Raw genomic sequence first — 20,690 nt, 5'->3', positions numbered from 1 at the left:
GTATGAGTTTACTAAATATGTATCTGTAGTATATGTAATACGCGTCTTCTGCTCACGACATTTTGTTCCGAGCTGTGTTACTGTATTATGGTTCCCCCTTCATGTGTCTAACGTGAAGAAGCGCAGTGCCTATTCGGTAGCAGATAAAAATTGTTCAGTTCGTGCATACATATGAATTTTCAGCATGAAACTTACGCAAACGCTGGAGCTTTACCCCGACACCAGGGTGACGCAAGTGCTTTTTAAAAGCGTGGAAAACGCAGCAGAACTGAGACAGAAAGCGGTGGAGGGAAAAATAAACGGTGCCCTCATCAACCCGACAATGGTGAGCCACTTTTATATTATTGCTGCTTTCAGTTCTGTCGACATATTCAACTTATGCCATTTGAAAAATGATAACTGTCTCGTCTTTGTTCATATTTATGGGTTTGATAGTGTCTGGGATGTAAAATCCAACTTTGTGTGCATTTACAGCTGGTGGATCCTTTCCAAGTGCTGGTGGCTGCAAATAGAGCTTTTCATTTGCACTCCATTGGAAAGATGAAGACCAGAAGTCTCAACTCGGAAATCATTTTCAGCTTGTCGCCGACTAACAATGTGCGTACGTTTGAACTAAAATGTCCAACCACGGTACTTGAACTTGTTCAAATTTTGTCACGTCTCAACCCCATATATCAGCACAGTTCAATGGAAGTTTATGGACCAACACGTGTTGCACGTTGTTGTAAAAGTGGCCTGTAAACCATTGGTCAACTACACTGTTTACTTGTAATGCAACAAAAATCGGTTAGAAGGCAAAGCGGCTGCGTTTTCCCAGCCTTTGTTTAACGTCTTCATCGATGCAGATCTCAGAGGCCTTCAAAAGATTTGGGCTCTCCGACAGAGACGTCTCGGTCCTGGTGGTGGTGGTCCACGGCAAAGACGAGCTGCAGGCCGTGGCGGATGTCACGGCCATGGTGGACGGACAGCAGCTTCCAGTGGACCAGGTTTCCTCACTGTCAGACTTGGAGAAGATCAGAAAGGTAATGATCTAAAATGTATGGAATCTCTGCGTATTTTAGCAACCAGAGGCTCACCAACTGGATTCAAAGCACAAGGTGGAACATCTCTGTCATATTAAACAAGCTTACAGCTATCAATGCTTTACATATACACTCTAAAGGTGCGTAAGTAATATTTTGGGTCTTTTAATGATGCATTAGAAACCACAAATTGGACGCACAAGCTTGGATCTTATCCAGTCGAGATTTTCAGAGCAGCTCTTGCTTATTATTTCAGCCGGAAAATGCTGCCGTGTGTCCTGAACGCATTTGCTCCTTTGTGTCTCCGTTACAGCTGTACAAAGTCACGCCTCAGGAGGAGACATGCGGCAGTCTGCTAGACGCCGTCGTGTGTAGAATGGCCATAAAAGACGTCATGTAAGCACCTACAGACACAACAGTGCCACGGGAATGAAAATCTGCTCTTTTCATCACAGAAATGTCTTTAGGATTATTTTTTATATTTTCGATACTGTTTATGACTGCGTACTCTCCCGGGTCCAGTAGATTATGTCACAGTTCACTCGTTTTTATTCAGTTCTGTTTTCTGGAACCAGTTTGTGGGGGGGAATTTAAATATGAAATCATTAAAAATGATCCTGTTTCCAGTCTTTCTTTGCTTCTTTTTGAACTGTTTTGAGATTCGAGTCCTGTGTTAAATTCGGTTGAAACCTTCTGACGTCGCTTAAGGATGTTTTTTTGTCCTTTCATGTTTATGTGAAAAGATGAAAAGTACATTTTGATGTTCGTCACCATGTCTGGCTCAACGCGACTTGCATTAGATATACGAAAAGAAAAATGAATCTATCTTTAATTACTTCCGTCTGTCTATTTTAATTTTTTTTCCCACGGGTTCCATATTTAAAGGTTATAGCTGCTGAATCACGTACGCCAATGGAGCCGGCTCTCTTACATTTCCCAAAGCCAAACAAAGTAAAGAATATGTAACGGTTTTTGGTTTTTTTCAGAAATCGTAGATTTATTTTGAATCTTGCGTTTATTGGCTTTGAAATCAGAAAAAGAATTACTCCACAAAAGCTAAAAACTACTCTGCGAATTTTGAACTGGCTTGAAGCCCAAATGTCTAGAAAAATCTCTTAATATTTTCCAGATTCAGTGTCTTTGTCTTTGACTAGTGATTTGTGCTGGTACTCAGTAAAAAAAAGTCACTTCATAAACAATGTAATCAATTTAACCAAGCTAATTTTGTCAACAACTACATCTGCTCTAAATTTATGGTGCTGGTTTTCAGTGTTAGTTCCAAGATTTGTGTTAAAAGACTAAAAACAAATAAAAAAAGAAAAGAAAAACATTTCCCTTTTGAATTGAGGAAAAAATGTGAAGGAACGGCTTTCAGATTTATCCAAAAATCAAGTCGGAGCGTCTTAGTCCGGAAAGTTGGCCAGCTCGTCTTTTCCGACGTTCCCTCCGCTGAGGACGCACACGGCGGTCTTCCCCTCCAGGTCGGGTATCTTGTCGCTGACGAGCGCAGCGAAGGCGGCGGAACCCGACGGCTCGACCACCAGCCCGGCTCGGTAGAGGGCGGAAACGGCCGCCCTGATCTCGTCGTCGCTCACCAGGACGATCTGCTCCACGTAGAGCCGACACAGCTCAAAGGGCAGCCGGCCTGCGGAGCAGAGCAGAGCAGCGCCGCGGTTACGACGCCATATCGAACGCATTCGCCTGGCGACTGGCTCGAGGTTTCTACCTAGTCTGGAGTCGGTTTTTAGTATTTTCCTGGTCTGGTTAGACATGGAAGGAGAAAATAGGAAGATGGAAAAATGTTTGCATTTCCAGCTTTGATCTTTGTCCAGTCGTCTAAATGTTGTCTTTCTTTCTGCCCTTCCTGATTTGTTTTTCCTTTCCTCCTTTTGCCCTTTTCTACTTCGCTCTGTCCGTCCATCTGTCCACCATTGTATCACTTTTCATTCATTCTTCAGTTTTTCTTTCTTTCTTAACTTCCTTTTATCTCTTTATTCCTTCCTTCTGTCTTTTTTTACTTCCTCATGTGCCAGTTCATTCTTTGTTTTTCTTTTTTAATTTTCACGCTTGTGTCCTTCCTTTTCTCCTCTAGTTCTATTTGGGTACTTCCTCATTTGCTTCCAGTCTTTCCTCCCTTTTTATTTATCCACACAGAAGATAATGAGGCTAAACAATTAAAAAATCTGGAACAGTCTAGAGTTTTACATGAGAAATATGTACAACTCTACTGGTTGGACCAAATTTTATTTAGACGCAATGAACTAAAGTGGGACTGAATATATAAATGCGTGCTCCGCTGATAAGTGGATTAAAAAAAACATGGATTTTATTTCAAGGTATCAAGTTAAATGGGGTTCAGTAAGAAAGCAAGCACTACTTTAGGTTGACTAGAAAATTAAAATCTCTTTAAAATGCCAGAAGGTTTTGGGTGTAAAATGACTAAACTTGATGAGTCCATGTGATGTGAATACCTTTGGAAAGGGAAACGTTTTCACAATCAGTTCCTACATGCTAGCATAGAGGAGGACTAACCTGCAGAAGGAGGTGCAAGGCCAGAGGCGATGCTGTGTGTATCCATCCACACCGGCTTCTTCTCAATAAAGCTTTGGTACATCGTACAGGCTGGTGGAAAACACACACACAGACACGCGGTATAAACAAGCTCTACGCCGATGATCTGTTTCCGCACTTAGGCGGCCGTTTTTAAGTTTCACTTCACCTCCGTCTGGTTCCACGCCGTAGATCCTGGTCGTGTCGCACCCGGAGAGCTTGACGGCAGCAGCAACCCCGGCGAGCAGGCCGCCCCCACCGCAGCAGACCACCACCACGTCCGGGTCCGGCACCGCCTCCAGCACCTCCAGGCCCAGGCTGCGCACGCACAGATTCTCGTTTTAGAAATGAGAGCCAGTTGAAAACCACGTGTCCCGTTTCCTTCCACCTCGCCTGTTTTTGCTACTCGGTGAAATTTTCTTGCTAAATTGAAATAAATGTAGAGGGTAAGGGGGAAAAGAAAAAAAGTCAAGGTTTTGTTTAAGTTGGGAGAACCTGGCGTGTCCGGCTATTAGATCCAGGTCGTCGTAGGAGTGCAGGAAGGTCATGTTGTCCTCCTGAACGCACCGGTTCACCGCACTCATCAGAGAGGCCCCGGGAACTTGCTCTACTTCCACCCCAAAAGTCTGAGGAATAAATTCAGAAATAGATCCCTTTACAACCTTTATATCAGGTATGATGGAACGTTTCATTTATGGTTTTCCAGTCCGACCTGGATAAGGGTGGCCCTGGACTCCGGGGCCGTTTCTGGCATGACCACCTTCCCCTTGGAGCCGTAGTGTTTCGAGGCGTAGGCGAAGGACTTCCCATAGTTCCCCGCTGACATGGTCACAAAATGGCCACCACTTGGTCTTCTGGAGAATTGATTGGCCACTCCTCTGATTTTAAAGGACCCTGTCAATCAGAAACGAGGAATATCAAGTGGGGGGGGAGGAAGGGTCAGACGTGGGATCGAGAGAGTGCAGCTCCCCCACTGACCGGTTTTCTGCATGTTTTCCAGCTTGATGTGGATGTTGCAGCTGACGCTCAATGGCAGCGTGGTCTGGCACCAGGGGATCATGGGGGTGTTGAGGACACCCAGGGGGCTGTTCCTCACCGTCTCCCTGGCTTCTCTCAGCAGTTCCAGGGTGACGGCGTCCGTAGACACGTCACTCATCTGCAGAACCAACAAAAACATGTGCAACGTACTTTAAAAAATTCGACCCGGTATTATTTAACCTTTCCCATTTATTTTTCCTTTAACAGACAAAGTAGAAATAATTTGAATGAATGGAAAATATATGAAATCTACTGAATGTGTCTTGGAAAAAGCATTCAATGTATTAATTGCATTGCTGCTCTCCCATAAAGGCTTTCAGCAAATCGTATGTTTTTATCTGTGTCATTGTGCTGCATTTTAAATTATCTTACATTTTATGGCAGATATTTTGATGTTTTCAGTATTTTCATTTCTGTGTTAGTAATTTGTTACGTATTATATTTTGTTTTTCCATTTATTTTTTTATTTCCTCACTAATTTATCCTCAGTGAATTATTTTATTTGTTTATTTTCATTTTATTTACTTTGACCATTTCCAGCGTGGGACGTACTTAGTGTCATGCTTGTTTGCATGGCAAGTGCAAATAAACCCTGGTTGACTGATATATTATAAACTTATGGCTTGTTATTAGTTGCAAAAAAAATGTTGCAAATATATAAAAAAAACTTCTTGTTCTGGATACTTTCAAACGATGAATCCAAGACACAAATTGATTTACAGATCTCACTTTGAAAAACACCTAAAATAAGCAAACACTTAGCGCAGTAAGTTCGGCATACTTTACACTTACCTTATTGCTAATATTAGTGGCTATTTCGTTCTGCAAACGATATGTCTCGATGTACGGACGTTGGACCGTGTTTTTTTCTTCTTTTTATTTTTCTCCCCCGGCCCATGTTGTCCCTGTTCTGACCGGAACTAAGACGTCGGACGTCATTTCGCGACGGACCTGAACATGTTGAAAGGCGTTAGCTCACGTTTTTGTAGTTACGCAAGTTTTAAATGAATAAAGTTGTATATATTTGTTGGAAACAATATGGGGCTTGTAAGACACGTCGTGTGCGCCATGTCGGGTGGAGTTGACAGCTCTGTGGCAGCTCTGCTATTAAAGAGAAGAGGTGAGACATTCTTGGGGAAACTAAACAGTTTAAAACACCACTTCAGTTACCCCAAAGTAGCCGTGTGTTTGTTTCCTTGCTGCAAACTCAGCAGACGTTTGTCTGTTGTTCCTAAATGTGCTTCTTAAAGTGCTGACAGTTGTTGTGGGTGTCTGCCACTCGAAGGCTACAACGTGACAGGGGTGTTCATGAAGAACTGGGACTCTCTGGACGAGAGTGGAGTCTGCAGCACAGAGAGGGATTGTGACGACGCCTACAGAGTGTGCCAGACTCTGGACATCCCTTTCCACCAGGTGTCCTATGTCAAAGAATACTGGCACGACGTATTTAGGTACCCTACTTGTCCTTAAAAGAAGCCATTTGCAGCTAATGTCACCTATGTTCCTGAGTTACAGTTGTCCCCAATGTATTTGCAGCAACCTGCTGAAGGAATACGAAAAGGGCAGGACGCCAAACCCCGATATACTCTGCAACAAACACATCAAATTCAACCATTTCCACAAGTACGCCATCCACACTTTAGGTACGTATGCTTTTAGAATAGCATATTTTGAATCTTTATGGCTTCTAACATGTGCCTGCTGTCAAATAAGTGAGCAACATATCAAAACCGGCATTAAAAACCTGCTAATTACTAGAATATAGGCATGCAGTTACAAAATGCCTATATTCTATTAAAAATGTCCAGTTTTTTTATATGAATAATCAACTGGGGAGCTAATAACGTGTATTATTTCTAAACCACTGCCTTCACTTGCTCGTACTTACACAATAACAAACAAAATTAAGATGTTAGCCCAGTTTTTTATTATTTGAAAGCCCAGTTTATTATTTATTTGTTGGTTTGAGGTTTCTTTTGTTCTATTTAATTTATATTTTCAGTGCAGTGGCAGTGTAAATGCTTAATAATAACTAAAAGGATAGGTGTTATTTTGTTTGTATTAAGTCAATGCAATTTTTGGCAATGTTGGATCACTTTTATGCCATTTATGGAGTTCTAATATCCTGCTGAAATACCCAATGAGGATCGATTTTCTCCTTCCTGCTAGATGATCCAGTAGGTTTTCACAAAGACCTTGTTCTGATTGGCTGACAACCTGCATTACTTGTTTTGCGCGTAAACTGGTGCGCTTTGCTTCTGCTTCAGGTGCCGACGCCATGGCAACCGGTCATTACGCTAGGACATCCCAGGAAGATGAGGAAGTTTTTCAGCAGTCGCACACGACCCGACCCACCACACTGTTCAGGGATCGATTCGAGATCAGAAACCGTAAGCGTTTGGCTCCGTTTTCAGTCAAACCTATCTCTCTTTCCAGCACATTTGTTCTAGTCCAACGCGCTGTAACTCTCCTGTGCTTTTTTGGGGGGGTTTTCTTCTTTCGGATTTCTTCCCTTCAGCCGCGAAGCTGTGCAAAGGAGCCGACCTGGCCAAAGACCAGACTTTCTTCCTCAGCCAGATCTCGCAGGACGCTTTACGGCAAACCCTCTTCCCACTCGCCGGACTCACCAAGGAGTTTGTGAAAAAGATGGCTGCTGAAGCAGGGTTTCACCACGTGTTAAAAAAGAAAGAGGTATAAGGAAAAAAAGACGTGTCCAATTAGTCATTGATCTCTACTTGTTCTACTCAGTCTGAACCTTAAGACCTCTATTCTTACAGAGCATGGGCATTTGCTTCATTGGAGAGAGACATTTTGAAAACTTCATTTTAGAGGTGAGATGCAAGCCTTTTTTTTCCCCTTTGTTTTGTTCTATGTCTAGGATTTCTAACATCTGTTTGGTGAAAAAGTCATAATCTGCCACAGTTTTGTTTTACCTGTCAGTATCTGGAGCCTAAACCTGGGAACTTTGTGTCTATTGAGGACGGGACGGTGAAAGGAACGCATAAAGGTCTGATTATCATAGTTATTATGCAAAGCCTTTTCGTTAAAAATGTCTTAGTGTCCTTGTCTCCTGCTTGTGGTTCTTCTACAGGTTGGTTTACGCTGACCCTGGGCCAGCGGGCGAGGATAGGTGGCCAGAAGGATGCCTGGTTTGTGGTCGATAAAGATATTGTCACGGGCGATGTGTTTGTGGTGAGAACATTTTTTTTTTTTTTTTTTTCACCTCAGTTTTATGGAATTGTACTCAGATTTTATGTGACAACCCTACAGCTGGATGATATGGCTGAAAAAATGTATCACAATACAAGTGTTTTGTTGCTAGGTGACCCAAATGGTGAATAAGTTAGTTGACGCCACCGGCGTTTCTTCGCTAGACGTGAGAGGTTGAGAAGATAAAATCTTTCCTCTGACTACATCCCCCAGAATGCTGTGCGTTTCTGTATCAGAATTCAGTGAAATCATTGAATATTCTATTAGAATTGTATTACCTATGATTCTGATCAATCGCGATGTAGATAGTTATTGATCTATTATCCAGCCCTAGTTAGACCAAAACAAAACATTGCAAAATCATTGTAAACTTTTATACATCTAGAGATATGGTATGTAGTTTGGCATACATACTATTGCAACAAGATATTAGTTTCACTAATGAAAGCAGTTGATTAGTGTCTCCAAAGCTCAAATAATGCTTAAACTACGACCCCAAATCGACCCCAAATCCCAGATTAGTTTGTTTTCTAACCATACAGCCATTCAGAGATTTAAAGAGGAATGGCAAAAGCAAATGAGGTGGATTAGCAGTCCTTGCTAACAACTGTTGGTGACATCCAGGACATGTTACTGTGGAATATTGTCTCTATTGCCTGGATATCGAGCAGTTAGTGTGTCATGAGACAGTCATACACCAGCAGTCTTCAGTCAGAGGCGTCTCGATATTTGTCGCAAGACTGACTGCTATCATAGAGCCTTATGAGTTACGACAACATCTACTTTCCTTTGGAATAAATAAATAATTTTTTAATTTAATATAAATATGTATGAACACCTTTGGGAGCCTCTGTATGCTACATTACCCCGCCCAGCATACCAAAAATGTAGGGCTTCACAATATATTATCACTAGCATCGGTATAGGCCAATATTAGTCATTTTTTAACATGTCGGTATCTGTACAGACAGATATCGGTATTTATCAGACAGATAAATACTGATAATCTATCTGTCTGATGAATACCAGTATTGGAGCTCTACAACTCTTGTTGTATTTTCTTGAAATACAACAGGAAATACAACAATTTCCATACTGTTGTCATTTGTTTCTGGTGGGGAACGCGAAGAGGTTGGTCATGTGTTTTGGGGGGGTTTTTTGGTCATGTGACCATGATAGTGACGCAGCCAAGAATTATGGGGAGTTTAACTAAAGCAGTGGTGGTCGAAATAAATATAACATCTGTAAATATTGGTTATCGGTCACAACGGCAATGTTAATATCTGCCAAAATGTTCATATTGGTGCAACGCCACAAAAACGTATATTAAACGCCTCCTGTTTCAGGCTCCAACCACCAATCACCCAGCTCTCTTCCGTGACACGGCGCGGACCGACCGCTTCCACTGGATCGCCTCGGACCCGCCCGCGGAGCTGGTCAGGACCCAGATGATGGAGTGCCACTTCCGTTTCATCCACCAGATGGTGCTCAGTGAGTCTGGCCGCCTCAGAGCCACTTAAGGTGATGGCAAAGCGACGCAGACTCACTCTGAACGTTCTCCCCCTGCAGTTCCCTGCACCGTGACTCTGAACATGGATGGTTCGTTGTGGATTTCTCTCTCTCAGCCGGTCAGAGCGCTGACGCCCGGACAGGTATCGAGTCAAGCACCGCTCCAAGACTTTCCCTCCCATGTTGATTTCATGAGGGTAGGTTTTTAACTCCAGTCGCTGGCTCTGTCCCTGCCTCAGTTTGCAGTTCTCTACAAAGGCGACGAATGCCTGGGCAGCGGCAAGATCATCCAGCTGGGGCCCAGCGAATTCACGCTGCAGAAGGGACGCGAAAGGCTAGTGGCGAACCGGCAGCAGAACAACGAGCCAATCCCCGATCCAGCTGGCTGAGATCAGAGATCAGTGCTCCGAGTGCGACCGTCTTGGATCTGCCTGTCTGGTACATTAGGTAGCACGAGGAGATGTTTATAGTGATTTTACTCAATCTTTCGGTCTCAGTGGTGTTTATTATACAAGGATAAAACAGTAGGAGGAAAGAGTTATGTTTTGCTGCTAGGTGCTTCGATAAATCATCTGTATCCTTACATCAAAATGGAGACTTTATAGTAATAAGATGGTTTACTGAGAAAAAATAATACATTTCTAGACCATACACTACTACTGACTTCTAAAAGGACACAGACGAAATATAAAGTGAACAGACGGTCCACTTTATATTTATTCTAAAACTGTATAATCTTGTGTAAGTGTATTAAAAATGTGTAAAGTTATTTTTTATAAAATAATCATGAAGGAACTACGACTCGAAACAGTGAAGTTCTGCAAATTATTTGCCGATGGAAAAAGTCCAGCATTTTCGCATGGAGACCAGCCGTGTCGAAGGGTACACCGTGCCTGCAGCAAAGCACGGCGGTGGCTTAGTGATGCTGGTGGGCTGAGGCGCCTCCTCCGGATCTGGAGACCTGCAGCGCGCGGAGGGCACGACGGATCCCATCCTGGGAGGAAACGTCACGTCGTCCGAGTTAGAGATGGTAGGTTGCAGTCGTTTTGTTTGATGGAAGCACTGCACCACTAATAAAGCACGGTGATGGTGGATTGGCGATATACATATAGATATGCTTTTAATTCACAGGACTTTGGTGCCTTTCGGTCACTGAATTGCTTATGAACTCCTCTATATGCTGTTGTATAATGTGAAGTTATGTGTCTTGAAATAGGTCGTAAAGCAAAGCAACTATCTGAAACCAATCCAGAACAAATATCCATAAACCTAAAAAAAAAAAACTTAAACCAAGATGTAATGAGAAAGGGAGGATTGGACATAAAATTATCGCTGCAACGTATTATCTGTGAAAGTGTTTTAAAGCAATCAAACCTTGGGGTGTACTTAGTTTTTCCACCACTAGATTCTCCTTTTTTGTCCTCATCTCTCTTTGGTACCAAGTGAAACGGTTTCATTTTAATTGTAGATTTAAAGTGAGATACAGATCAGGATGTTTGTATGAAATGTTCTGATAAATCTGAACTGTAAATTTCTGTGCTTTCTGGCTCTAAAATAACTTTTTGGCGTTTTAGAAAAACGTCCAGTCAATTGGCATATAATCTGCTCACTTTCATGGTAGTGTTTCTTTCTGCGATGTCACAGATGTAACAAACGGAGCTCATAAAAATGACTCAATAAAACTGAATGTTTACGGGGTAACCCGGTTCCTGTTCCGAAGACGCAAGTTATCCTGCTTGGAAACAAACTGTCTTTTTTTTTTTCTGTCTTTTTTTCCCTTTCTACTTTTTGTATGCATTAGTCTATCAAACCACAAGGGGGGGCTGTGACACAAGATTCCCAACTGAAACTTTAGTTTGGCAAGAGCGCGTTCTATTTTTAATGCAGTTTTAGAGATTTTTTTTTCTATTATTAATCCGTCACTAAAAAAAACACAAAGACTCTTTGCAAAACTGCAGAAATCGAATAAAGCAAAGTATAATTAAGTTACCCTAAGTCTTCATTATTTTACAAATCTTTGAGCCAAATATGTGATCCTGGTTTTATTTCAGAGCAGAGCCAGGAGGGAGTTGTGTAAAAGTATAAACATTAATGATTAAACCAGCGGTGCTAGTCCTTTTCCCTTTTAATATAATATACATTTTTATCAGTGGATAAAAATGTATATTATGCATATAATCCAGTCTAGCCTGGGGCGTCGTTGACCTCTTCCACCCCATGGTGGCGCCACTGATCCTCTGTTCTTGTCACGGAAAGTTGTCAAGTTTTATTCTAGGATTTATTTGTAACACCAGTGTGGATGAAATGTGTCCCCAACGCAGCAACAGACAATACATTCAAATAAAAATGTTAAATTGTGAGTTTCAACATAATGTGCGTACCTTGGTCATCTCTTTCGTGTTCGAAATGATTATCAAACCTATATTTGTTCTAACATGAGAATCAGTTATTTTGAAGTAATTAAAATTTACGGAAATGTTCATGTTTTGATACATTTCTAAGTGTGATTACAAGAATATTGTAAATTTTAAGACAAAGCGGAACTTTTTAGAAATAAAATTTTCCGTAATTTAAACTTCCATCTAAAGTGTCAGAGCAAATTAAACAGCATTCCAATTATTGACAAACTTAGCATAATCACAACTATGTAGGTCAGTGATATAGCTACCACTGTAGGTTTATGTTGTATAAAATCTTTAATAAGAATTCTGAAGTGTGTCAAACTTATACATTTAGAAACTAGCACAGCAAATTAAAGAAATAGTCAAGTTTCTTTAAAAACTTGACTATTATTACTACTATTATATTTCTCAGTTCTTATGAACACCTAAAAGTTTAAAGTATATTAAATTAAATGAAACTAGCCACACGTGATGTCGAAGCAGAATCATTCTTAATGAACCTCATTAGCAGTATGATTACAAATATTGTATTTATCAATTCCCTGAAATCTTTAACGATGTAAAAATAATTTTCAAATTTGAAATCTAGAGACTGAGTTGATTTAAAGTTACTGACCAGCTGATCTGCTCCAATCTTGCGCCTGTTGTAATGTGATTTATCCGATTATTCAGGAAGCAGACATTTGTGTTTCTTCAGTTTGGTTTGCAAATGTTGGATTGTAAACTCCCGCAGCCTCCACACTACATTCTATGTTTATTGTCAATGAACATTTGTTAGTGAAGACTATCTACACCACCGGCAAGACTCTTTAAGCCTAAACTGACTCTTGATAAACTTCTGAGAAATACATTCAGTGAGAATTTAAGTGCTGCTTGGTTCGCTTGTGTCTCGGGCCGGCTCTGTGGCTCAGAAGACAGATACAGTCCTGAAGCGCACTCTGAAAACTTCTCAGTAATGATACTTTTTCACTTTTATAGCTGCATAAAACTTCTGCAAAAGACGCGGCGCACAGGATTTTATTTTATTTATTTTTTTAAACAATGCTCTTGTGCTCATTGGTCATCCTGCCAGCGGCAAATCTCCATCAGAAAAAGAAATGCCCCCACCCGGGGGAACGCAGCAGGTTTATGGAAATAAGTTGAGGAGGAAGAGGGGAGGAGGTAGTGGAGGAGGAGATCCACGGAGCCATTTTGTACTCATTTTAAACTCAGTTGGCTTCACGCAGCCGCCGCGCGCTCTGGATACGCTGACACCATGGATACCGAGCGCCTTTTCCTGCGTTAAAACTCCACAATGAGGGATAAAAGCAAATTGCGGTGTTGGGAGAGGGAGAGTTAATCCATTACTGGAGCCCTTTCGGTGAACCTGACTGGGATCCGGCAGGTATCCGGGCATGGAGCCGGCGATGTGTCGGATTTGGATCTGTGTCCTGCTCGCGGTGCCGCTTGCGGGATGTTTGGAGATGCACCTTTCGGAGACTTTACAGCCCGGGAGCATTTTGGCAAACCTGTCTCTGGGACCTGGTTGGACGTATAACATCGACAGAACTTTATCTCCCAACTTCATCCAGACGCTTTTCCAAGTTGGGAAGCGCAGCGGGGTGATCCGCCTGTCCCGCAGGATTCAGTGCGCGCACACGCCGAGGAACCCAGCGCCTGTTTATTTCAGAGCAGGTTCCTCAACGTCCGGGGACGCGACCCTGACGCATTTTAACGTGTTTGTCCACGGACAGAACTGTTTTATTAAGTACAAGAGAAAGACTGAGCCGGACATTCACATTGAACACGTTTTGAAAGTGAGGTCAGCTTCCTGTTTACTCGCAGGTAAATTGTTATTGAATGTAAAGAAACTTTTGCCAGCATCCACGCAAAGTATAACCCTTTTAAATTCTAAATGTGTTGGAAATGACTTTGTTGCGGCGTTCGTGCATGGAGATTTGTTCCTGGTCAACGACTTGTGCCTTGAACACAAAGAAAAGGTGGATTTGCACTGCACCCTGCATGGCTCTCCAGGCAGCAGGCTGTCTGTGCAGCTGAGTTTGACTCTGTCACAACATGAAAGTACCCACAGAAAGTCTGGCAAACTGATCCACAGGGGGAAGCGTCAGGTTAACTCAGGTCCGCGGTTCCAGATCTCCACCTATCAGGTGTCTGTCCCTGAGAATGAGCCCCCATACACACATGTCATCAACCTAAAAGCAGTTGATCCGGATGATGGCGAGGCAGGGAGGCTGGAGTACAGCATGAAGTCTCCTCAAGACAAGAGGTCTGATAATTACTTTCGAATAGATGCAAAGACGGGGAGCGTATCGACCATTCAGCAGCTTGATAGAGAACTAATGGACACACATGTTTTCTTAGTTTTTGCAACTGACAATGGCACCCCAAAAAGATCGACCAGTTCTATCCTGACCATCACAGTTAGTGACAAAAATGACCACAGGCCCGTGTTTGAGCAAAAGAATTACAAAATAAACATCAGGGAGAATGTGGAGGTTGGCTTTGAGGTGATGACCATACGTGCCACTGATGGTGATGCCCCCTCCAACGCCAATATGGTTTATAAAATTGTCAATGAAGACGGTATCAACTCTGTGTTTGAGATCGACTCCCGGAACGGCTTGGTGAGGATCAGGGAGCGGCCTGACAGGGAGACCCGAGCCCAGTACAAGCTGATTGTTGAGGCTGATGACCAGGGCAAAGACCCTCATCCTCTGACTGCCACTGCCACAGTTCAGATCACTGTGGAGGATGAAAATGACAACTATCCCCAGTTTAGCGAGAAGCGGTACGAGGTACAGGTCCCAGAGAACGTTGCTGTCAACACTAAAGTTATACAAGTGGAAGCGACTGACAAAGACGAGGGGAATAACGCCAAAGTTCAGTACAGCATCATCAGCGGCAACATTAAAGGCCAATTCTACATAAACTCCGAAAAGGGTGAGATTAATGTCATCAACCCTCTGGACTATGAGATGATTCGGGAGTATAATCTAAGGATCAAAGCTTACGATGGTGGCAGGCCCCCATTGATGAATAACACTGGAATGGTAGTGGTGCGTGTGGTGGACATCAACGACAATGCTCCTATGTTTGTCAGCACTCCTTTCCAGGCCACTGTGTTGGAAAATGTTCCCCTCGGTTATTCTGTTATTCACATTCAAGCAATAGATGGCGATTCAGGAGAAAACGCTCGTCTGGAATACCGGCTCACTGACACAACACCTGGTTTCCCGTTCACCATCAACAACAGCACCGGCTGGATTACAGTTGGTGAAGAACTGGACAGGGAGACTACTGACTTCTACACCTTTGGCGTTGTGGCAAGAGATCATGGGAGGCCTGCTATGTCTTCATCAGCCATCGTAAGCATCATGGTGCTGGACGTGAATGACAACGTCCCGGCATTTACTGAAAAGACATACTCTTTAAAGATCAATGAAGATGCCGTTGTGGGGACCAGTGTGCTGACCGTGACAGCTGTGGACAGGGACATTAACAGTGTGGTGACTTATCAGATCTTCAGTGGAAACACCAGAAACCGCTTTTCCATCACCAGCCAGAGTGGTGGGGGCCTCATCACCCTGGCCCTTCCCCTGGACTACAAGCAAGAGCGGCAGTACGTCCTGACGGTCATGGCGAGCGATGGGACACTCTACGACACGGCTCAGATTTTCATCAATGTGTCGGACGCAAATACACACCGGCCTGTTTTTCAGACCAGTGGCAACCTGCAGGTGCTTCTTGGTGAGGAAAAGCCTATAGGCTCTTTTGTGACTATGATCACTGCAACGGATGATGACACGGGGGAGAACGCTCGCATCACGTATGTCATGGAAGATAATGTTCCACAATTTAAGATAGACCCCGATACTGGTGTAATCACAACACAGATGGAGATCGACTATGAACACCAAGCATCCTACACTTTAGCCATCATTGCCAGAGACAATGGCATCCCTCAGAAATCTGATACCACTTATGTGGAGATTAGAATTGAGGATGCTAATGACAATGCTCCCATCTTTAACAAAGATATATACAAGGGGAGTGTACTTGAAGATGCACCTATCCAAACCAGTGTTCTCCAGATTGTTGCGTCAGACAGAGATTCTGACTCCAATGGAAGGGTGAGTTACACCTTTCAGGGTGGAGAAGACGGAGAGGGCGATTTCACCATTGAAACATATTCTGGAATAATTCGAACTGCTCGCAAACTGGACCGCGAGAACGTTGCTTTTTACAACCTGAAGGCGTTAGCTGTGGATAGAGGGCTTCCTCCTCTGAAGGCAGTTGTTTCTGTTAATATTTCAGTCCTAGACATAAACGACAATGCTCCGGTGTTTGAGAAGGATGAGCTTTTTATTTATGTGGAGGAAAACAGCCAAGTGGGGTCCGTTGTTGCCCAAATCACTGCCACCGACCCAGACGAGGGCACCAATGCTCAGATTATGTACCAGATTGTAGAAGGAAATATTCCAGAAGTTTTTCAGCTTGACATTTTTAACGGCGACCTCATCGCGCTCACAGACCTGGACTACGAGACCAAAACAGAATACATCATTGTGGTCCAGGCCACCTCAGCCCCATTGGTGAGCCGGGCTACTGTACACATCCGGCTAGTGGACATGAATGACAACGTACCTGTACTGCAGAACTTTGAGATCATCTTCAACAACTATGTCACCAACAAGTCCAACAGTTTTCCAACTGGAATTATTGGAAAAGTACCAGCCCATGATCCAGATGTGTCGGATAAGCTGCGTTACAAGTTTGAATCTGGAAATGACCTCAATTTGCTACTGTTGAATGAAGACACTGGGGATCTGAGACTGAGCAGGGATCTGGATAATGACAGGGCTCTGGAAGCCCCCATGACCATTTCTGTCTCAGGTGAGTAAATGCCTTATTGTTTCAGTTCTACTTCTTGCTAAGATCACTGCTTATAAAGTTGGGTTTATGTTGGGTCAGTATTTCCAAACAATAATGGAAATGTTGCGTGAAAAACTCTGCAGGGCTCAAACATCATTTTCTGTTGAACAGGAGAAGTGGCAAGTTTCAGGTGTAGCATTGAGTGCAGGATCAGTTAAAGTGTTGGCTGCAGGCTCTGTGCTGGATCCGGTTGTGCTGCTTTCTGGGTGATGAATCCATTGTGTGCAAGTGGTTGGTTTGGGTAATAAAAAAAGGTGCTATTATCTGGGGCTACTCTTGTAGCTGAGCTGCTTTGTTGTTGCACTCATGTGGTTTGGTGTCGAAAGAAGGAGCTCAAGTATGCCAAGGATTTATTTCCCTCATTTTTTGGTCTCCTGCAGAAGCACTGCAGGGGGGGAGTTTAATGGACATCTTGTGGCAAGTTGTTCGCAGATGCAACAAAGGACTTGCTTTGCATACTTTGTTGCACTGGATTTTTGAGCTAAAGTTGAAAGAAGTGTCTGGAACATGGGTTTTGATCTTTGGGCATTCTTCCTGCAAGGTCATGTAGAAAGAATTTACTCTAAGTATTTTTTTTCTAAGACAGAAGCAGACTTTGTTCTTTAAAGTTAAAGATTAGTGAGATGCAGGTACTTGGACATTCTCACTTTAACCAGCTGCACTCACTATGACAGAAAATCTCTAACATTAATAAGGCAGATACATAGAGTAGCTAACCTGTCACCCACTGGCAGCTGATTGCTTTAACATCCCCCTTTTTTCTTTTCTTCTATTTTCTCACTCTCCTTCTTTCACCTTGACTTGCTCTCACACAGCACAGAAATAGGCAAACAATTCAACACAACTAAAGCTGTTCATTCATCTTTCTCTCACTGTGTCACCCTGTCATGTTTCTAAGGACAGGAATGCCAGTATATTAAATGCGCGTAATAAACTGAGAAACTGTTCCAGTCCAGGGTGCGTTAGGGAAACCTACATTTCCAGTTGCATTTTCTAAAGCTAGAAATGTGCTGGCGGATATTTTCTCCTGGTTTTCCATGTCTAGGTTTGGGACAAAACCATTGGCATAATAATGAACTGACCCCGTAGACCTTTTTGTGACTTTCACTCGAGGTCCACTCTTTTTGTCTAACAGTAATTTTTTCTGATTGACCCACACTTTGTTTTTGTCTTAGGAAAAAAGGTAGATTGGCTCTCTTTCTGAGTGCTTTATGGCAGTTGACCCTCAGAGCATCCTAGGCAAGCTACTCACCAGGTTATAAGCCTTATAGCCCTCATTCGGGGCCTCCTGATTCATGCTTGTCAATAACCAGCCGACGAGCTTTGGTGTATCCTTGACAACAGGGGCCTCTTGATTGTCCCGGGGGGGGGGCTTGAACCCCTTTGCTGTATCACCTCTTTAGAAGTAAGCATGTGTTTCTGCACAATTTAACAGATGTGCATGAGACACTAAGGAGACATCCTAAGTTAACTTTTTTAGGGTTCACTCTGATGTCAAGTGCTTAGTAATTATTACTTGATGCTTTGACCTCTTGACCCAGGTGTCCAGGGAGAGGAAAGCCCAAGGGGACTTTTATGCAATCAGGATTTTAACAAGCTCTAAGAGACTAGACACCAAATGTGTTCTGAAATCTTTTGAATTGAGTTCCCTCTAGCTGCCTTGGTCAAGAATTACGTTTTTGTTTCCTCCTGGTTATTGTTTTGATCTTTTCTTGGTCACTGCTTTAGAGACCTTTAGTCATCCTCCATGCTTAAAGTCTGCCTAAATACAGTGAAATGTTTTGGTTTTTACGCCTGCAATTGGGAGAAGGGAGCATTGATTTTTTTTTTTTTCTGTTTCAAGAAGACTATCAGTAATTTAGCAGGGCTACCCTTAAATGCATGCAAAAAATACTTTGCAGAGACTTTTATCATTGTGAGTACTAGGCCTGAGAACATTTTTCTAGCCTTTCCCTGAAACACAAGACAGCCCTGATAACTCTAAGATTCACTTGTTTAACACACTTTGATAGCCACAACACTGCTCCATCTGTCCCCTTTCTTCATCAACGTGATGTGTGTGTGTGTGTGTATGGAAGATGGTAGCTCAGCGGTTTAGTGGATAAAGGCTGTGTGTAGGAACACACCCTGCTTACCCTGCTTGTCATATTTCACTTAAAACCTCTGGTGTTTTCTCTGTTCACTGATAGATGGGTGTGAGACATTTTCAGAGCATTTTCTGCTTGCTTTGCCGATGCACTAACTGAAACTGTGATTTTAAGTTTAAGTGTCAAAAAAATTTTAGTCATCAAAATGACCTCTTGACCTCACCTACACTAGTAATTTGCTCCCAAGGTGGGCCTTACTTTAGTTAAACAAAAGACAGTATGTAGAAGTTAAGGGCAGATTTTGATCTCCCTCTGTTTATTTAATCCCTCTTTCACTCAGTAATCAGGTCTGATGAGGTATTGATCTCGTATTGGAACCCTTCATACTAACGTGCTTCTCTTTAGGAAGCATCCTGGATTGACAGGAATGATGAGGGCTACTATGCAAGCATGTGCAAACAGGCTTTAGGTGGAGTTTTATAAGAAATGCTGCATCGGGAGATTGTTACTTAAACGATTAAGAATGACTGATGCTATGTAGTCTTTTTCCACCCGCTCTGATCTCTCCTTTTGCCTCACCTTCAGTAGACGACACGGCATGATGCTACACGCACTCATACACCCCACCGCTCCGCTCCCCAGGCCTCCCCTCTCTTTTCCCTATAGGGCTTTTTTTATTGAAAAAAAAGCCCTATAGGGATTTGAGTTTGCTTCTTAATCCCATTGGAGGAGCTGCATAGCTCAGCTTTTTTGAACTTCTTTTCACCACCCGAACCCAAGCAGCACTTTCTCTGCTGCCTCCCAATCCCTCTTTTCTCAAAATGCATAATTAGATTTTCACAGAGACAAGGAACTTTAAGCTTATGTCAAATTCAAGCCAAGAAAAACACTGTTTTCCGTGAGCACACCCAGTTTTCACAAACTCCGGGAAGGATCAGAGCTTTTTACACCAACAGACGAGTCTCTCTTTGCTCTTTGGTCTCGACTATGTTTTGTACCTTGAGTTAATTTTGTGTTTTTATTCAAACTTTAGACCTGCTAAATCAACTCACTCACTGTTTACAGTGACTCGAAAAAATATTGATACCCCTTAAATCTTTTCACACTTTGTCACATTTCACCCAGAAGGGGAAATATGTGTTTCAAAGGGTTCAGGAAAAAGAAAATCTAAAAGTTATGTAAATTTGCATTCGACCTCCTTACACACTGCTTTGTAGAACCGCCTTTTATGTCAATTAAGGCTATTAGTGACTTTACGCACATATCAATTTCCACGTAGATTTTAACCTGTCTCACCAGAATACTTTCTTTGACATGCTTGCTGAGTCCCCAGCACCTTTTTCTTCCTCTTGTTGGTGTGTCTGACACACACCATGCCCCCTGATTTGTGACCCTTCATGTTGAGGTAGCAACGGGGTGAGCGTGCATCAGTGAACTGTCAGAAGGCTTCTCTTAATTAATTTACTGTAAGTTGAACTGCAGATTTATGGCTACGATCAGGGAGTTATGAAACAGTTGAGTTATTGGCCTTCGCAGGAAAAGACAAGTTAATCCCCGCATGAGTCAAAGAACAGAGATTAGCTTCCAGGGCTTCCCTTTTACTGATGGGTGAAAGGGGTTCACAGACAGCGGGAACCTCTTACTTTTGATGGCTTAACATGTGTAGTAACAGGTATTACTGTAGGTGATCACGTTCATCCCGTAGCTATTCCCGTCTCCTCCCCTTACTCTTTCTGGCTTTAGTTTTTTTTAAAATTTTTCCTACAGTACCTCTCACGTCATTCTCAACATTTTTCTGTCTTTGTCCATGGAAACTTCCCACTCGGTCATCATGCATCACCTGGAGCTTGTTGTTCCCCTCCCATGTGTGGCTGCCAAGGCCGAACATGTGCTTAAGGTGATACGAGCTAATTTGATTACAGCTCACATTAGTTTATTAT

General features: G+C 42.7%; 4 protein-coding genes across 11 annotated transcripts in view; 3 read left to right on the top strand and 1 right to left on the bottom strand.

Annotated features, from left to right (window-relative positions):
- Window positions 1-71: 71 nt before the first annotated feature.
- tprkb (Tp53rk binding protein) lies at window positions 72-1,651 on the top strand. The gene is made up of 4 exons (XM_028019674.1): window positions 72-325; window positions 475-597; window positions 846-1,022; window positions 1,336-1,651. Exons 1-4 carry the CDS (start codon window positions 185-187, stop codon window positions 1,420-1,422), a joined length of 528 nt encoding a protein of 175 aa, XP_027875475.1. The 5' UTR covers window positions 72-184; the 3' UTR covers window positions 1,423-1,651.
- A 235-nt stretch (window positions 1,652-1,886) lies between these two features.
- Window positions 1,887-5,510, bottom strand: LOC114145965 (L-threonine ammonia-lyase-like). Of its 2 annotated transcripts, XM_028019673.1 has the most exons (7): window positions 5,403-5,510; window positions 4,551-4,728; window positions 4,285-4,466; window positions 4,068-4,198; window positions 3,742-3,890; window positions 3,555-3,644; window positions 1,887-2,667 (listed from the first exon to the last, which is right to left on the bottom strand). In XM_028019673.1, the coding sequence occupies exons 2-7, from the start codon at window positions 4,726-4,728 to the stop codon at window positions 2,426-2,428; spliced, it is 972 nt and encodes a 323-aa protein (XP_027875474.1). In that variant the 5' UTR covers window positions 5,403-5,510; the 3' UTR covers window positions 1,887-2,425. The 2 variants fall into 2 exon arrangements, with proteins under 2 accessions (XP_027875474.1, XP_027875473.1); XM_028019672.1 differs by lacking the exon at window positions 5,403-5,510 and having other exon boundaries at window positions 4,551-4,749.
- A 24-nt stretch (window positions 5,511-5,534) lies between these two features.
- On the top strand, window positions 5,535-11,701 carry trmu (tRNA 5-methylaminomethyl-2-thiouridylate methyltransferase). 2 transcript variants are annotated; one of them, XM_028019671.1, is made up of 11 exons: window positions 5,535-5,730; window positions 5,896-6,061; window positions 6,147-6,253; window positions 6,878-7,000; window positions 7,129-7,301; window positions 7,388-7,441; window positions 7,590-7,617; window positions 7,702-7,802; window positions 9,167-9,311; window positions 9,390-9,472; window positions 9,569-11,701. In XM_028019671.1, the coding sequence occupies exons 1-11, from the start codon at window positions 5,649-5,651 to the stop codon at window positions 9,716-9,718; spliced, it is 1,212 nt and encodes a 403-aa protein (XP_027875472.1). In that variant the 5' UTR covers window positions 5,535-5,648; the 3' UTR covers window positions 9,719-11,701. The 2 variants fall into 2 exon arrangements, with proteins under 2 accessions (XP_027875472.1, XP_027875471.1); XM_028019670.1 differs by having other exon boundaries at window positions 7,551-7,617.
- Window positions 11,702-12,841: 1,140 nt separating this feature from the next.
- Window positions 12,842-20,690, top strand: part of celsr1a (cadherin EGF LAG seven-pass G-type receptor 1a) — an 87,949-nt gene continuing 80,100 nt past the window's right edge. For 3 of the 6 annotated variants that reach the window (XM_028019668.1, XM_028019666.1, XM_028019665.1), the window contains exon 1: window positions 12,846-16,624. In XM_028019668.1, coding sequence (XP_027875469.1) covers window positions 13,126-16,624 — 3,499 coding nt within the window. In that variant the 5' untranslated portion in view covers window positions 12,846-13,125. Of the gene's footprint in view, window positions 16,625-20,690 lie in introns of all 6 variants that reach the window. The other 3 variants (XM_028019667.1, XM_028019664.1, XM_028019669.1) reach the window with 3 other exon arrangements.

Source organism: Xiphophorus couchianus, chromosome 6 (assembly GCF_001444195.1).
Source record: "Xiphophorus couchianus chromosome 6, X_couchianus-1.0, whole genome shotgun sequence".
NCBI classification, from domain to species: Eukaryota; Metazoa; Chordata; class Actinopteri; order Cyprinodontiformes; family Poeciliidae; genus Xiphophorus; species Xiphophorus couchianus.
The sequence above is the reverse complement of the archived record's forward strand: the minus strand, read 5'-3'. Positions and strand labels throughout refer to the sequence as shown.

What these genes read in the sequence shown, in the direction of transcription:
- tprkb (XM_028019674.1), top strand. Translation starts at nt 185, where the DNA reads ATGAAACTTACGCAAACGCTGGAGCTTTACCCCGACACCAGGGTGACG. An exon ending in CCCTCATCAACCCGACAATG is followed by an intron (nt 326 to 474) that starts GTGAGCCACTTT and finishes GTGCATTTACAG; the next exon opens with CTGGTGGATCCTTTCCAAGT. An exon ending in GCTTGTCGCCGACTAACAAT is followed by an intron (nt 598 to 845) that starts GTGCGTACGTTT and finishes TCATCGATGCAG; the next exon opens with ATCTCAGAGGCCTTCAAAAG.
- LOC114145965 (XM_028019672.1), bottom strand. Translation starts at nt 4,749, where the DNA reads ATGTTTTTGTTGGTTCTGCAGATGAGTGACGTGTCTACGGACGCCGTC. An exon ending in CTAATAGCCGGACACGCCAG is followed by an intron (nt 3,891 to 4,067) that starts GTTCTCCCAACT and finishes GTGCGTGCGCAG; the next exon opens with CCTGGGCCTGGAGGTGCTGG. An exon ending in CCTTGCACCTCCTTCTGCAG is followed by an intron (nt 2,668 to 3,554) that starts GTTAGTCCTCCT and finishes TCTGCTCCGCAG; the next exon opens with GCCGGCTGCCCTTTGAGCTG.
- trmu (XM_028019670.1), top strand. Translation starts at nt 5,649, where the DNA reads ATGGGGCTTGTAAGACACGTCGTGTGCGCCATGTCGGGTGGAGTTGAC. An exon ending in TTGAAAACTTCATTTTAGAG is followed by an intron (nt 7,442 to 7,550) that starts GTGAGATGCAAG and finishes TTTACCTGTCAG; the next exon opens with TATCTGGAGCCTAAACCTGG. An exon ending in CATCCACCAGATGGTGCTCA is followed by an intron (nt 9,312 to 9,389) that starts GTGAGTCTGGCC and finishes CTCCCCCTGCAG; the next exon opens with TTCCCTGCACCGTGACTCTG.